We start from the raw sequence: 15,337 nt of genomic DNA, 5'->3' as shown, positions 1-15,337 counted from the left end.
AATGGTGTGGGGCACAACAGAGCTTGGCATGGAGGGAGTTTGCTGGCTGTTTTTGAGAGTGGTGTACGGCTAGGACAGAGGTGAGCCTGTCTTAGCCCCACTCCACCACCACCTAGGAGCCACCTGTGGTAAGCAGTGTCCAGCTGGAGCCTGCATCCTGAACCCCTACCCCAGTCATAAACCCTCTAAACCCTCTCCTGCACCCCAAGTCTCTGCCCTAGCACTGAGCCCCCTGGACCCAAATTCCCTTACAGAGTCTGTACCCTGAACGCCCTCCTGCACCCAAACTCCTGCCTTAGGCTCAGCTCAAAGCCCCTCTCAGACTCCAAATCCCTTAGCCCAAGACTAAACCCCAACCCTCTTCCCCTGCCTGATGAAAGGGAGGAAGGATTGAGGATGAGAGGGAGGATGGAGTGAGCAAGGGCGGGGTCTTGGGAAAAGAGGCACAAAGGAGACAGGACAACGGTGTTTGGCTTTGAGGTAGATCCTGGATTGCAGTTAATTTTAAAAAGTGATTTTGTGTTTAAAAAGGTTGGAGATAACTGCCGTATTTGTACAGTGCCAAGCACAAAGGGGCCCATTCTCAAACAGTTCTTAAGCATAATCATTCCTTCTTCTTCTACTTCTTTTATTGTGACTGAAAAAAAAAGATTTTTTTATCTTACCAAAATGTCATATAGGTCTCAGAGGGGTAGCTGTGTTAGTCTGTAATTAAAAAAACTTAAAAACCAACCGCGGTCCTGTAGCACCTTAGAGACTAACAAAAATATATAAATAGCTTCCATGGGCACAACCCACAAATATTGGTCATCTGAAGAAGCGGGTTGTGCACATGAAAGATCATAGTGCTATTTATATAAAAATGTCATATGTTTTTCTTCATAAATTGATCTAATCATGTGCTCATATCTACTACCTATTTGTTACTAATACGTAGACTTAACCCTTTTATTTAAAAAAAATGTCTAGGAACAATTACCCTGATCATCCTGGGGAGCTTAATCACAATTTAGCTTGACAGCAAGTTATAATGGACTAGCAGAAAGACCATACACCAGAGACTTTTTAACATAAAATGACTGTGGTAATGGCTTTAACAGAGGTATGTTCACAATTCCTAAGTTGATCTCCTAATTGAAAAAATTCAGCAATGATTTTCTCAGTCTATATGAAGGTACTTTCTGCCCCACGCCTGAAACAAATTTTCTACTGGCATGACTCCACTGTTATCAATGAAGTTACACCAGAATTACACCAGCAAGAATTTGTCATTCCATTTTTATTGAAGGTATGCCTGACCAGACAACTTATTTACATATATGACAATGACTATGCAGCATGTAATAGTAATAGTTGATTGCTGCAATTTCCAGGATGACTACTCTCTCCATATGCTTTGCATATGATTCCTAAGAGGTATGTGTCAAAAACATCAGTTGATGTCAGTGGGACAACTCAACTCTTTCTAACCATGGTATGAAATATAATTTAAAATGTAGATGGCTAAGTAGCAATCTCCTTCAGAAGGAACATGACAAACCTACATGAATTTCTGACTACATGTAAAAAAGCTGTGAACTCTTGTCCCACTTTTTGTCTCTTTTTGTGTGAGTTTCTAATATGCTCCATCAAACAACCTAGGTACCAGGTTCAATCTCTTTTTATTTGTTTATTAAGCATGGAGTTAAAGTTATGGAAAATACTAATGAAAAATGATTCCATATATTTCAGGTAGCCAGAGCTAGTGATGTTTGTTTTCAGATCAAAATGGGTGACATCACTGAGGTTTTACTCACTTTATACCAGATCTGAATTTTGCTCACTGAGACCCACATCTGAAACTCTGTATATGCAAAACTACATCAAGATTTCTCTTATAAAAGTTGGCTTCCGTTTTCCATAGACATTGATTTGACATGTGCACTTCCTCATGGTTGGTGTGTGCATTTGTGTGTGTGTGTGTGTGTGTTTGTGTGTGTGAGAGTGAGAGAGAGAGACAGAGCAGTTTCACTATTTTTTAAGACTGTATTTATTCATTTATATGATTTTAAAGTAATTATCAAATGTAATATCAGCTGAGCTGTGAACAAAATATTGGTTTGTGTTTTTGTGTTCACTAAAACGTATGTGATTTTTTTACAGTTTTTTTTCTGTAGGTTCTGCACCTACTATTTGAATATTATTGAGTTGGGAGTTTTATTTAAAATGAAAACTCAGATGGAAATTCTTTTGAGACTTGAGTTTTCAACAGAAAGCCAGGAGCAACCATTCATAAATAGTCCTCCAGAGACAGACACACACAGACACACACACGCACACTCACACTGAGGTTTTCCTTGAAATTGTCATTATGTATACAGTTTTTGGTTTTAAACATGAGCTTTGTTTAATCTGGTCTGAATTTCACATGGATTCTGTTCTAATCATCATATGCAACAGGAACCCGAACATGAAGTTTATGGCAAAACTCCCACTGATTTCAATGAGAATATGCCCTGGGTGAAATTAAGTAAAAACTATAAAAATGAACAATCATATTTTATATTGATAGTGGAACATTTATGGAAGAAGAGAAGTTGATGGAACAGGATAATCACTTCTATAAGTGTCCTTATCCACCTCTACCTGCAGAATGTCCTAAGACCAGGCAAGACCCTTAAATAAACCCTGATTAAGTGCAAATAAAATTGCTATTTGACTGATCACATCACTATTATGCTGGGCAGTCCAAGTGAGCAGGCAAGCAATCTGATTTCAGGTACGACACATCCATTTTTTGTGCTCAGGCCCACTTTTGGAGCTTAACAACAAGATTGTCAACTAAAATGATCTTAATTATAATTACTTATTATTTCCATTATAGTAAAAATAGGGACCCTCGTTGAAACCAAAGCCACACTGTGCTAGGTGCTGTTCAAATGGACATTAACAGAGTGGCTAAAATGAAGAATTGACAGTCTGAATATACCACAGTAGTTAAAAAAAAGGGGAAAAATAAAGATTATTAAAAAGCCAAAGGCTGTTTTGAAGGATTTCATTTGGTCAAAAGATTAGAATGTAAGCAGAGTCTAGGATGTAAGAATTGAACATCATTTCTTGTGTAGGCAAAACCCAGCAGAGAATATGGCCCATGGCTTCTTCTTATTGCCTGAACATTAAAATAGCTGAATTCTCATAAACAAAGCAATATAGAACTGAAAATGCTCCAAGATGAAAAATATTGATTGTTGTAGCCTATGTGATGGAAGCATGATGTTGCAAAGGAGGAAAAAATCTCATGTATTTACTGAGAGAGAAAATGAGAAATGGGCTTACACTACAACCCCATTGCTCAAAGGCCATGAACTCTGTGTATGTCTCAGATATGTATTTCTTAGTTAGCTTCTATAAGTGTACTGGCCCAGATCAAAATCCTAGAACACTCCTCAGCTTTGGTATTTTCAAAATGTGCATCTGAATTTTTGTGATTTGGACTTATTTCAATTCAAGATGATTCATTAGTTATCATACAAAACAAAACAAAAACAAACAAAATCCAACATGCTTGAAATGACTTCAAGCACTTGGGGCTTTAATAAAAGGGAAGATGCAATGCATATTTCAGATTTAACTTGAGGGCTGTGAAATCAAGTCATCAGTCATTCTAAAAAATATTTAAAACGGAAATCATTTTCTTGAGGAAATAATGGTGCAGGAGCTCTTCCTCTGGAAACCCATATTCTTATCAGTAATGCACATATAATAAAATATATATGTTCAAAGCCAAATCGCCACTTGTCCCATCCCATTGAGCATGTAATTTCTCTTCATTATAAATGCTGTTTTCTCACTTGATGGTCTTGAAAAAATAATTGTATATAAGTTTATGGCACTTCTTCAATTAAATATAAAAGCAAATAGGCTCCCACCAAAATCGATGGAAATTTAAAATACTCTCGAGAGCACATTCACATACTTCAAAAGTAGTACCTGAGCAATGAGGCAGAGATCCACTCCAATGTCCATTTAATTGACATGTGCGAGATGATTGGCCTAATAGTGATCGCCTTCCTGTGCAGGCATAATGAACAATAGAACCAAATGTATACTTCTCTCCAGACAGGATCGCATTAGGAGGAATGCCAGGATGGCCACAGTCAATCACTACAATACATAATTATTGAAGATAAAAACATATTATAGTCACCGATCCAACTTTCTGAATTCACCGTTACAATTCCCATATTTTATACATACTTCTGGTGAAAAATTCTTTTATGCCAAATTACAAAACATGAAATTATATCAAGAAGCAAATTCTGACAAATGCCGTGAAACAGATAACATGGCTTCTTAAAGGAGCATGTGTAGATTATCAAACAATACTGACAATACACTTCTAACATAGCTGCTGAGATCAGCCCTTAGGTACAGGTATTGAATGTAAGTATACATATATGCTACATATGTACTTTAAGGCTGGTCTCAGCAGAAATGTTCATAGCTATCTATATATGTATATCTATTCATTCAGAATTGAACTATTCTAATTTGAATGCAGAGGGAAGCTACATGAATGGGTTACTGCTAGGTCACGGATTACAAATTCATACACATACTGTGTCTACACTGGGCCACTTATTCCGGAAAATCAGCCGCTTTTCTGGAATAAGCTGCAAGCTGTCTACACTGGCTCTTGAATTTCCGGAAAAGCAACGACGCTCTACTGTACAAAGTCAGCCGCTATTCCAGAAAAAGTATTCTGCTCCCGCTCGGGCATAAGTCCTTCTTCTGGAACACTGTTCCGGAAAAGGGCCAGTGTAGACAGCCCCATAGTCTTTTCCGGAAAAAAGCTCCGATCGCGAAAATGGTGATCGGGGCTCTTTTCCGGAAAAGCGAGTCTACATTGGCCACAGACGCTTTTCTGGAAAAAGGGCTTTTCCGGAAAAGCAGCCTGCCAATGTAGACGCTCCTTTTCTGGAAAAACTGAAAACGGAATAGTATTCCATTTTAAGCAGTTCCGGAAATTCATGCCAGTGTAGACACAGCCATATGGTCCAGAACTACTGACCCATAAATATTACTCATGCTACTCTCATGCAGGACCTATCAGAGTGGGGGCGGGGAGGGGGACAGGGCAGGATAGCCATTTGTCCCAGGCCTCAGGAGACAAAGGGGCCTCAAATTTTGACATTTTTTTCTACCAAGTCATTTCCATTTATTATACACCTTGCAGTTATGACAGAGACAACAAAATAAGCCATATATACCTGCAAAAATTTATTTAAATCATTAGGAGACCTTGGCCCTTTGCCAATTTTTCAGTCATATCCAAGTTTTCATCTGTGTGAATGGAGAATGGAGTAGCTTCTGTGCTTAGTGATTGCTGTTTACAGTCTTTGCATTATTTAGAGATTTTGAGAGTCATAATTAATTCTATTACTGTAAAGTGATTTTGCTTGGTCTGAGGGTGAGTTTAACCTTTAAATTAGATGTTTATCTCTTCATAGGCAATTTTTGTATTCCCGTTTTTTCTTATACGTCTCCGTATATGATAACCATATCAAGCTCATCTGTAAGCTACCTCTTCGTCCAGTATTAGATTCACTTTTAAAGGCTTTTTTTTGTCAATAAACTTTTAACTCTAGTTGTTTAATAAACTTTAATCTGGAAATTGTGCTGTGTTCATATTCATAATAATGTACCAGTTATTAGAGGTATTTAATGGGAACATATTAGCAGACACAATTTTAAGAGCCATAGTAAATAACACTCCCAAATCATTATTATATCATATTCATTGCAAAGTATATGCAATTAACATTCTGTATAAGCAATAGCTTTTAGCAAATTAATGTAGTGTGTGTTACTGTGTTTTGAAAGAACCCCTTTTTAAAAATGAAGCAAAGATTTGAAAGTGGTACAAGTAAGAGATGGCAATAAATGACAGACTAAAGCAGCAGTTAAGAGTTTAAAGCCAATAACATCATTTCTTGTTGAAAAGACACCTCATCCATTAGATGCTGACCATAGTGACAGTGACCCTTCCAGTTCTGATGATCAAGATTTGTACCCACAAATGACATTTCTATGCTACTGCTTCAAAATGCATTAATCAAGACACAGAAATTCCAATGGTAGTGACAGATGCAGAATCTATGCTGGATTTATAGACTATGCAGGCAGAAAATGAGGACCTCAGAGAAGCTGTGCAGCGAAAGCAAGAACTTACGACTAGCACAGGACACAGTGTAACGATAGTGGCATCAGAACCTGATATTGGACTTCCTGATAACAACAATGTTGCTCAAATGCAGTCGTTTCTCAAAGATATTATCAGATTCCAAATAATATATCAAAATATGCTGAAAATCATGCTTTTCCCACTCATCTGCTGACAAAAACTCTTCCAAATGGAGAGATCTACACAAGAGACTGGCTCTGCTGGATCATGGAAAAGCAGGCTCTGTACTGTGTTCCTTGTTTCATCTTTAACATTAATACTTCAAATGAATCAGTACTGTCTGATCCAACCAGTTGGAACATCAGTAGAGTTTGGAAAAATTGAAAGACAAAATACTTTCCCATGAAATTTCAGTACTGCATAACGATAACTATGTTACATAGAAATCAGCTAGTAGAGAAGCACTAACTGACAGTTAAACTGAAAATTTACTCCTGAGTGAAAAAAAAACCCTCCGTGAGTGCATCGTGAATGTCATTTTTTTTCTTTATGAAGGAGGATTGGCTTTGTTTGGTTCCAGTCAATGTATCGGTGACCCTAAAAATGAAAACTTTTTGGTATACCTGAACTACTTTGCAAGTATGTCCCACTTTTATCAGGCCATGTTAATCATGTTCATGAATCACAAGGGAGCGGAAAACGCATGCAAGTGAGTTATCTGGCTACTAAAATACAAAACAAGTTTATTGAGCCATGTGGGACATTTGTGCAAACAATAATTTTGAAGAGATACAACATGTGAAGTACTTTTCAATAATTATTGATACAACTCCAGACTGTTCTCATAAAGAATAGATTACCTTGGTTGTTCGATATGTTAAAATTGCAGGATGTTTAAAGGTTTCTTTTGAAGAACGATTCATATTGTTCAATAATTTCATGAACAAATGGGAAAGAAATTGTCTATTAGCAATTCTAGAAGGCTTCAAATTAAAATTTCAAGTTTGCATTGGCCAAGCTTATGACAATGGATCCAATATGGCTGGAAAGTATAACGGAGTACAAGCAATCCTTCTTGAGCAAAATTCAAACTCTATATTTTCCAGTTGTGGTAACCACATACTAAATCTTGATGGTGTTGACTATGCCGAATCATGCAAGGAAGTAATCACATACTTTGGAACAATTCAGCAATTGTACAGCCTCTTCAGTAGCAGTCCTTCAAAGTGGAAATTTTTGAAGCAGCATCTGCTTGTTTCCCTTCATGGCACGTCAACAACTAGATGGTCAGCATGAATTGATGGCATTAAACCAGTTACACAGCATTTGGACCTTGTGAGAAAGGCTTTAACTGAGCTTGAATCTCTTATTTTCACAGCACAAGCTCACACTGGACTTAAGTCAATTCAGAAGTATTCATCCAAATTTGAATGTATTTTAATGTCCTCCATGTGGATGAAGCTGCTAAAAATAACCCACAAAACTAATCTTGTAATTGAAGCACACAAGACTACATTAGATGTTGAGAGGGATAACATTGAATGACTTCTTAGAGATATTCAATAGAATGCAATCCTTTCTGAGTCCAAATAAGTAGCAGAGGATATTGACATTTCATCTTAGTTGTCCACCAATCATAGCTTAACATCTCAATGTGATGCAGAAAGACATTATCAAGTCATTTTTTTTATTTACTTCATCAAATCTGGTCTTACACATTGATTTGAGTCACTACAACAAATTTATATCCTTTTTGGATTCCTTTGGAAGCTCAGAGAACTAAATGATGAAGATCTATACTCAGTGACTGAACAGATTCAACAAAGGTACAACAATGAAATTTCATGAGATCTCTATGATGAGATCGTCTTCCTGAAACATATACATTCCACCAACTTTAAATTGGACTGCAAGCCAAAAGAACTGCTTCAAGAAATATTCGATCTCAGCCTGTTAACCGTATTTCCTAATATCAAAATTGCAATACGTATTTCTGTCAGTCTGTCCACATCAGTGGCTTCAGGTGAATGCATATTCAACGTGTTAAAACAAGTAAAGAAGTATCATCATTCTGCAATGGGATAAGAGCATTTGAATGGGCTTGCAACGCTTACCATTAACACTGTTGCAGGTCAATTAGATTTTTCTTCAATTATAAATGAATTGCACACAACAAATCAATAAAAGCATTCCTAAAATGAAGAGTTTTGCTTGCACTGAAAAGTCACAATTAAAGTTACATATTTTTAACATATTGGTATAATGACTTAATTGTTAATAAATAAGTGTCTCAAGTGTTCATTTTCATATATTCTTTTGGTTTTAGTATGATCCTGTGGATGAAAAGTTAGATACGTCAGGTGCTTGGGGCTGAGGCTGGGCTAGAGCCTCTAAACTCAAAGTAGCCTGGGCCTCTGTCATTCACTAGGGCTGTGTCCAGACTCAGGGGTTTTTTCGGGAAAAGTAGCCTTTTTCCGAAAAAACTTCCCCTGCGTCCAGACTCAAGCCGCGTTCTTTCGAAATTAAATCGAAAGAATGCGGCTTTTCTTTCGATGGCGGTAAACCTCATTTCACGAGGAAGAACGCCTTCTTTCGAAAGTTCCTCTTTCGAAAGAAGGCATTCTTCAATGTAAATAGGGCTTCTTCGAAAGAGAGCATCCAGACTCATAGAATCATAGAATAATAGGACTGGAAGGGACCTCAAGAGGTCATCGAGTCCAGCCCCCCGCCCTCAAGGCAGGACCAAGCTCCACCTACACCATCCCTGACAGATGTCTATCTAACCTGTTCTAAAATATCTCCAGAGAGGGAGATTCCACCACCTCCCTTGGCAATTTATTCCAATATTTGACCACCCTGACAGTTAGGAATTTTTTCCTAATGTCCAATCTAAACCTCCCCTGCTGCACTTTAAGCCCATTACTCCTTGTCCTGTCCTCAGAAACCAAGAGGAACAAATTTTCTCCTTCCTCCTTGTGACACCCTTTTAGATATTTAAAAACCGCTATCATGTCCCCCCTTAATCTTCTTTTTTCCAAACTAAACAAGCCCAGTTCATGAAGCCTGGCTTCATAGGTCATGTTCTCTAGACCTTTAATCATTCTTGTTGCTCTTCTCTGTACCCTTTCCAATTTCTCCACATCTTTCTTGAAATGTGGCGCCCAGAACTGGACACAGTACTCCAGCTGAGGCCTAACTAGTGCAGAGTAGAGCGGCAGAATGACTTCACGAGTTTTGCTTACAACACACCTGTTGATACAACCTAGAATCATATTTGCTTTTTTGGCAACAGCATCACACTGTTGAGTCATATTCAACTTGTGGTCCACTATGACCCCTAGATCCCTTTCTGCCATGCTCCTTCCTAGACAGTCACTTCCCATCTTGTATGTATGGAACTGATTGTTCCTTCCTAAGTGGAGCACTTTGCATTTCTCTTTATTAAACCTCATCCTGTTTACCTCTGACCATTTCTCTAACTTGCTAAGGTCATTTTGAATTATGTCCCTATCCTCCAAAGAAGTCGCAACCCCACCCAGTTTGGTATCATCCGCAAACTTAATGGACTCACTGGATGCTTTCTTTCGAAAAAGCAAGCCGCTTTTTCGAAAGTTCAACGTGCAGTCTAGACGCTCTCTTTCGAAAGAGGCTCTTTCGAAAGTATCTTTCGAAAGAGCCTCTTTCGAAAGAGGCTTGCAGTCTAGACATAGCCTAAGAGGGCCTGCTCTCACAGCTCTTTTTAGGGTCTAGAATTAAGGGAAAACTGTTCTCTCAAGCATCTGTACTATCCCCTAATTTACTGATGTGTTTATGGGGACCAGGAATTGGGCCCCAATATTTTGTAGTAATAGACTCTGTTTTGCTTTTAAGGATATGGCCTGTCTTAGGACTAATGTGGAATCCCAGGAGAAGCTTGCGAAGCAATTATGCCTGTGTGAGGTACAAATCCTTTGTGAGTGCTCACTGCATGTTGGAATTGAAAAGACTAGACCATCCTTTGGAAACTCCACCTTTTCCTCCTCCTCTCCCCAACCCTACCTTCTTTGAAGCAATATGTCTCCCTGGGAGCTTTGGCTCAGGACCTAAAAAAAGCCAATTTACACATAGGCAGTTGTCCTTTCAGGCTGAATTACTTTTTTATTGAGACTGAAGCTTTTAACCTTACACCCTTAGGCTACATGAACTGCTGACAGTGGTATCTGACCAAAGTTCAACTTCATATATAACACTGGCAGCAAACTAACTGCAAGAGTTCTGAAAAGGAGATGTAAGCTGATATTATGCAACTATACTGAAGACAGCAAACAGAAATATCCATAGTAAGTAATACTTAATACTTTTTTCTCATAGTCATCTTTTAAACACACCTAAAACAAAACCTTGTAAGAAGCATTTGTAAAAATTGGTCAAAATAGTATTTTACAAGGTTCTGCATTTTAAAACCACCAAAATAGTTTCAGTAGTCTAATATGTATTGGAAACACAAGTAATGGGAAAGTTATCCTGTTTAGCCCAACAGGCATCTGTTTAAAAGAATAAATTAAAGAGAAAAAAAGGCGTTATGCATTACTATATAGAATATTAGACACATGGATTATGTATGTCAAAGAAATAAAGGTTTGCCCTGAAGAACTAAAATGCCTGTTGGAATTTGAAATAGGGTGCATTTTCAAGTAAGGTTTAATTGCTCTTATATTTATGTATTAGAGGAAAAAACTTTAAGTTTAAGAGTGCATTTCAATGGCATAAAGGTAAAAATTCTTACAAGAGTATGTAGATATTAAAAATGGACCATTCAAAACCCAAGAATTCAGTGTTAAGGTTGAACATTTAAGGAGACCAAACATTTGCAAGTTTGAAAAAATACATTGTTAAGGCATCCAAATCACCTTATTTTTCTCCCCAGAAAAATTCTTGCCTTGCATCTTCCATTCTTTGTTCCTGTGCCCCATTTTTGGGGATGAATGTTTCTTAAATGCTCCATGAAAGCCATAGCTTATAGCTGCAAATATTTTGCATAACCACTATATTGATTTAGTGAACTGACACCTCCACTTTCCCATCTTCCCTGTAGCTTGTTCCTCTATAAGGACTTAGAGGCTACATCTAGACTGCAAGTCTCTTTTGAAAGAAGCTTTTTTGAAAGATACTTTCGAAAAAGCCTCTTTTGATAAAAAGCGTCTAAACTACAACCAGTACTTTCGAAAAAGCAAGCTGCTTTTTCAAAAGAGAGCACCCATGCAGTTTGGATGCTCTCTTTCGAAAAAGTATAGTTTGCATTACATAGTGCCTTTTTCAGAATAGCACTTTTGAAAAAAGGCATTCTTCCTCATAAAACGTGGTTTTCCGTGGTCAAAAAAACTGCCGCATTCTTCTGATTTACTTTTGAAAGAATGCGGCAGCAGTGTAGACACAGGAGAAGTTTTTTTGAAAAAAAGGCCACTTTTTTTGAAGAAAACCTGTAGTCTAGACACACCCGGAGAGAGGTATTCAATTTATGGCCGCAGGCATAACAGATTTGAAGACTGATTTTTAGCATTGAAATTGTGCATAACAGAATATTGCTTGTATATGTATTCTATGTGTCTGATGCTAAGTGTGAAGATCATTATTCACTATCCTTAGCTCTTTTTACTTTAGCATTATAATTTAATTATGTTAGTCTTGGAGTTTAGCACTTATAAATATACTCACATTTATATAATTGGCATGTGTTTTCTTCTAAGTGGTGAGCATTCTGGCCTCGATGCACCAAATTAGGGATGTTAAAATGTGTTGAATTAAGTAATTGGGTAACTGCTGAACATTTCAGCAGTGACATAGTTATACATGGGAGGCAGGTGATTCCCCAGAGCCAGTGTGTATGGCCAGCCAGCTTTTAAGTGCTGGCTCCCACTGCCTCCCTGCCCCTACTGCTGTCCTGATGCAGAGGCAGCAGTATGCAGGGGACAGGTACGCACGGAGAGCTGGCTTAAAAGCTGGCTCCACATGTGCACTGGCTCCCACGTGCCCCCCATCACTGCTGCCTCTGTACCAGAGGCAACAGAGCTAGGGTGGGGAGGTCAGACAGCTCCCTCGAAGTTGGTGTGCACAGGGAGCCAGCCCCTCATGCGTATTTAGAGCCTGCGTTTAACCGTGCGCATTAACTGATGAGCCCAGGCTTATCTGTTAATTGTATACACTGTTACACTTTCCCTACAGCAAATCATTCAGCATGCACTTAACTTTTGTCCCTTGACTCCTATGTAAAAATTAAGTATATGCTTATGTGCTTTCTGGATCAGAATGCTCAGCATTGTGCAAGTTCAAGTCCCTAATGAAAATGGAAAAAAGATTACCATTGATATGTTATTTTTAATCAACCAACTATAACATGAATTCTGCCTGTGGAGTGTGTATGTCTGTAAGGAAGGTCACATTAGAAGAGGATTAAGACTAAGGCATTTAATTATGACATTATTCATGAGATGAAACTGCTTAGTATGAATGGACAAGGTTCTTTTGGAGTACCTTGGTTCTTTTCCCCCCGAGGCATTGCTTTAAAGACACAGCTAAAGTCAGTGCCTTAACTGTGCACTTTCATACTGCTTTTATATATTTGGCTCTCCTTCACATGTACATTAGTAGTGGGTAACCTGCAACCCATTGTGGTTCTATATGTGGTCCATAAGGGTATGTCTACACTACCCTCCTAGTTCGAACTAGGAGGGTAATGTAGGCATACCGCACTTGCAAATGAAGCCCGGGATTTGAATTTCCCGGGCTTCATTTGCATAAGCGGGGAGCCGCCATTTTTAAAACCCCGCTGGTTCGAACCCCGTGCAGCGTGGCTACACGGGGCTCGAACTAGGTAGTTCGGACTAGGATTCCGTGGAACGAGGTGTACAGATAGATCAGAATGGCTACATAGATCGAACTATCTAGCCCGTGCCGCGTGTAGCCGCGCGGCACGGGGTTCGAACAAGCCGGCTTTTCAAAATGGCGGAGCCGGCTTTATGCTAATGAAGCTCGGGAAATTCAAATCCCGGGCTTCATTAGCAAGTTCGGTATGCATATATTACCCCCCTAGTTCGAACTAGGGGGGTAGTGTAGACATACCCTTAGAGTTCTTTGAAGGGGTTAACAAACATGCGGACAAGGGGGATCCAGTAGATATAGTATATTGGATTTTCAGAAAGCCTTTGACAAGGTCCCTCACCAAAGGCTCTTGTGTGAATTACTTGGCCATGGGATAAAAGGGAAGGTCCTTTCTGGATTGAGAAATGGTTAAAAGACAGGAAACAAAGGGTAGGAATAAATGGTTAATTTTCAGATTGGAGAGGGGTAACTAGTGGTGTACCCCAAGGGTCAGTCCTGGGACCAATCCTTTTCAACTTATGATCTGGAGAAAGGGGTAAGGAGTGAGGTAGTAAAGTTTGCAGATGATACCAAACTGTTTAGGATAGTCAAGACAGAAGCAGACTGTGAGGGACTCCAAGAAGATCTCACCAAACTGAGTGATTGAGCAACAAAATGGCAAATGAAATTTAATGTGGATAAGTGTAAAGTAATGCATATCGGGGAAAAATAACCCCAACTATACATACAGTATGATGGGGGCTAATTTGGCTACGACAAATCAGGAAAGAGATCTTGGAGTTATCGTGGACAGTTCTCTAAAAACTTCCACACAGTGTGCAGCGGCGGTCAAAAAGGCAAATAGGATGCTAGGAATTATTAAGAAAGGGATAGAAAATAAGACCCAGAATATCCTACTGCCTCTGTATAAAACTACGGTATGCCCACATCTTGCATACTGTGTACAGATGTGGTCTCCTCACCTCAAAAAAGATATTTTGGCCTTGGAAAGGGTTCAGAAAAGGGCAACTAAAATGATTAGGGGTTTGGAACGGGTCCCATATGAGGAGAGGTTAAAGCGACTGGTACTTTTCAGTTTAGAAAAGAGGAGACTGAGGGGGGATATGATAGAGGTATACAAAATCATGAGTGGTGTGGAGAAGGCTGATAAAGAAAAGTTATTTATTAGTTCCCTAAATAGAAGAACTAGAGGACACCAAATGAAATTAATGGGTAGCAGGTTTAAAACTAAAAAAAATAAAGAAAGTTCTTCTTCACACAGCGTGTAGTCAACCTGTGGAACTCCTTGCCAGAGGAGGCTGTGAAGGCTAGGACTATAATAGAATTTAAAGAGAAGCTAGATAATTTCATGGAGGTTAGGTCCATAAAAGGCTATTAGCCAGGGGATAAAATGGTGTCCTTGGCCTCTGTTTGTCAGAGGCTGGAGAGGGATGGCAGGAGACAAATCGCTTGATCATTGTCTTCGGTCCACCCTCTCTGGGGCACCTGGTGCTGGCCACTGACGGTAGACAGGATACTGGGCTAGATGGACCTGACCCAGTACGGCCGTTCTTATGTTCTTATGTAACTGTTTGGATTTCTTATGACTATTTTTGACAACTGCACTATTTCAGTAATAACAATGAGGAATTCTTGTGTCATTTTAGAGATTAACAGATTTCTTAGGGCATAAGCTTTCATGGGTAAAACCCACTTCATCAGATGGATTGGAGTGGAAGTTACAGAAGCAGGAAGAAGTTGCTTGTGATAATGAAGCTAGTAAGTGAGGGTGGAAGAGGGTCATTCATAGCATTTGGTCTGAAGATGTGAATGTTCAAAGCAAAGAAGTTGCCTTTATAATGAGTTAACCAGTTGAGACCTTTATTTAATCCTAAATTGATAGTGTTGAATTTGCAAATGAATTCTAGTTAAAATGTCTACCTTTGTAACTAATCTTTGAAATTCTGTTGTAGAAGAATGGCTAGTTTCAAATCTATTACTGAATGTCCAGGGAGGTTAAAGTGTTCCCCTACATGTTTATACATGTTACCATTCCTGATGTCTGATGTCTGATTTCTGTCCATTTATCCACTGTCTAGTATGGTCAATATACATAGCAGAGGGACATTCCTGGCATTTGATGGCACAGCATATATCATGTTTGTGGATGTGTAGTTGGATGAGCCCCTGATGGTGTCGATTATGTGGTTAGGTCCTGTGAGGGTATCACTTGTATAAATACGTGGGGAGAGTTGGCAATGGTGTTTGTTCCAGGGATAGGTTCCTAGGTATTCTGTGGTGTGTCGTGTGGCTGCTGGTATGTTTTTCAAGTAATCT

General features: G+C 38.9%; 1 protein-coding gene across 2 annotated transcripts in view; it reads right to left on the bottom strand.

Moving 5' to 3' along the window:
* Nucleotides 1-15,337, bottom strand: part of CSMD3 (CUB and Sushi multiple domains 3) — a 1,180,750-nt gene that overhangs the window by 77,376 nt on the left and 1,088,037 nt on the right. For both annotated transcript variants that reach the window (XM_075920204.2, XM_075920205.2), the window contains one exon: nucleotides 3,970-4,143. In XM_075920204.2, the coding sequence (XP_075776319.2) occupies nucleotides 3,970-4,143 (174 nt within the window). The remainder of the gene's footprint in view (nucleotides 1-3,969; nucleotides 4,144-15,337) is intronic.

The sequence above is a fragment of the Pelodiscus sinensis genome, chromosome 2 (assembly GCF_052426305.1).
Source record: "Pelodiscus sinensis isolate ZL-2025 chromosome 2, ASM5242630v1, whole genome shotgun sequence".
Classification (NCBI taxonomy): domain Eukaryota; kingdom Metazoa; phylum Chordata; order Testudines; family Trionychidae; genus Pelodiscus; species Pelodiscus sinensis.
The sequence above is the reverse complement of the archived record's forward strand: the minus strand, read 5'-3'. Positions and strand labels throughout refer to the sequence as shown.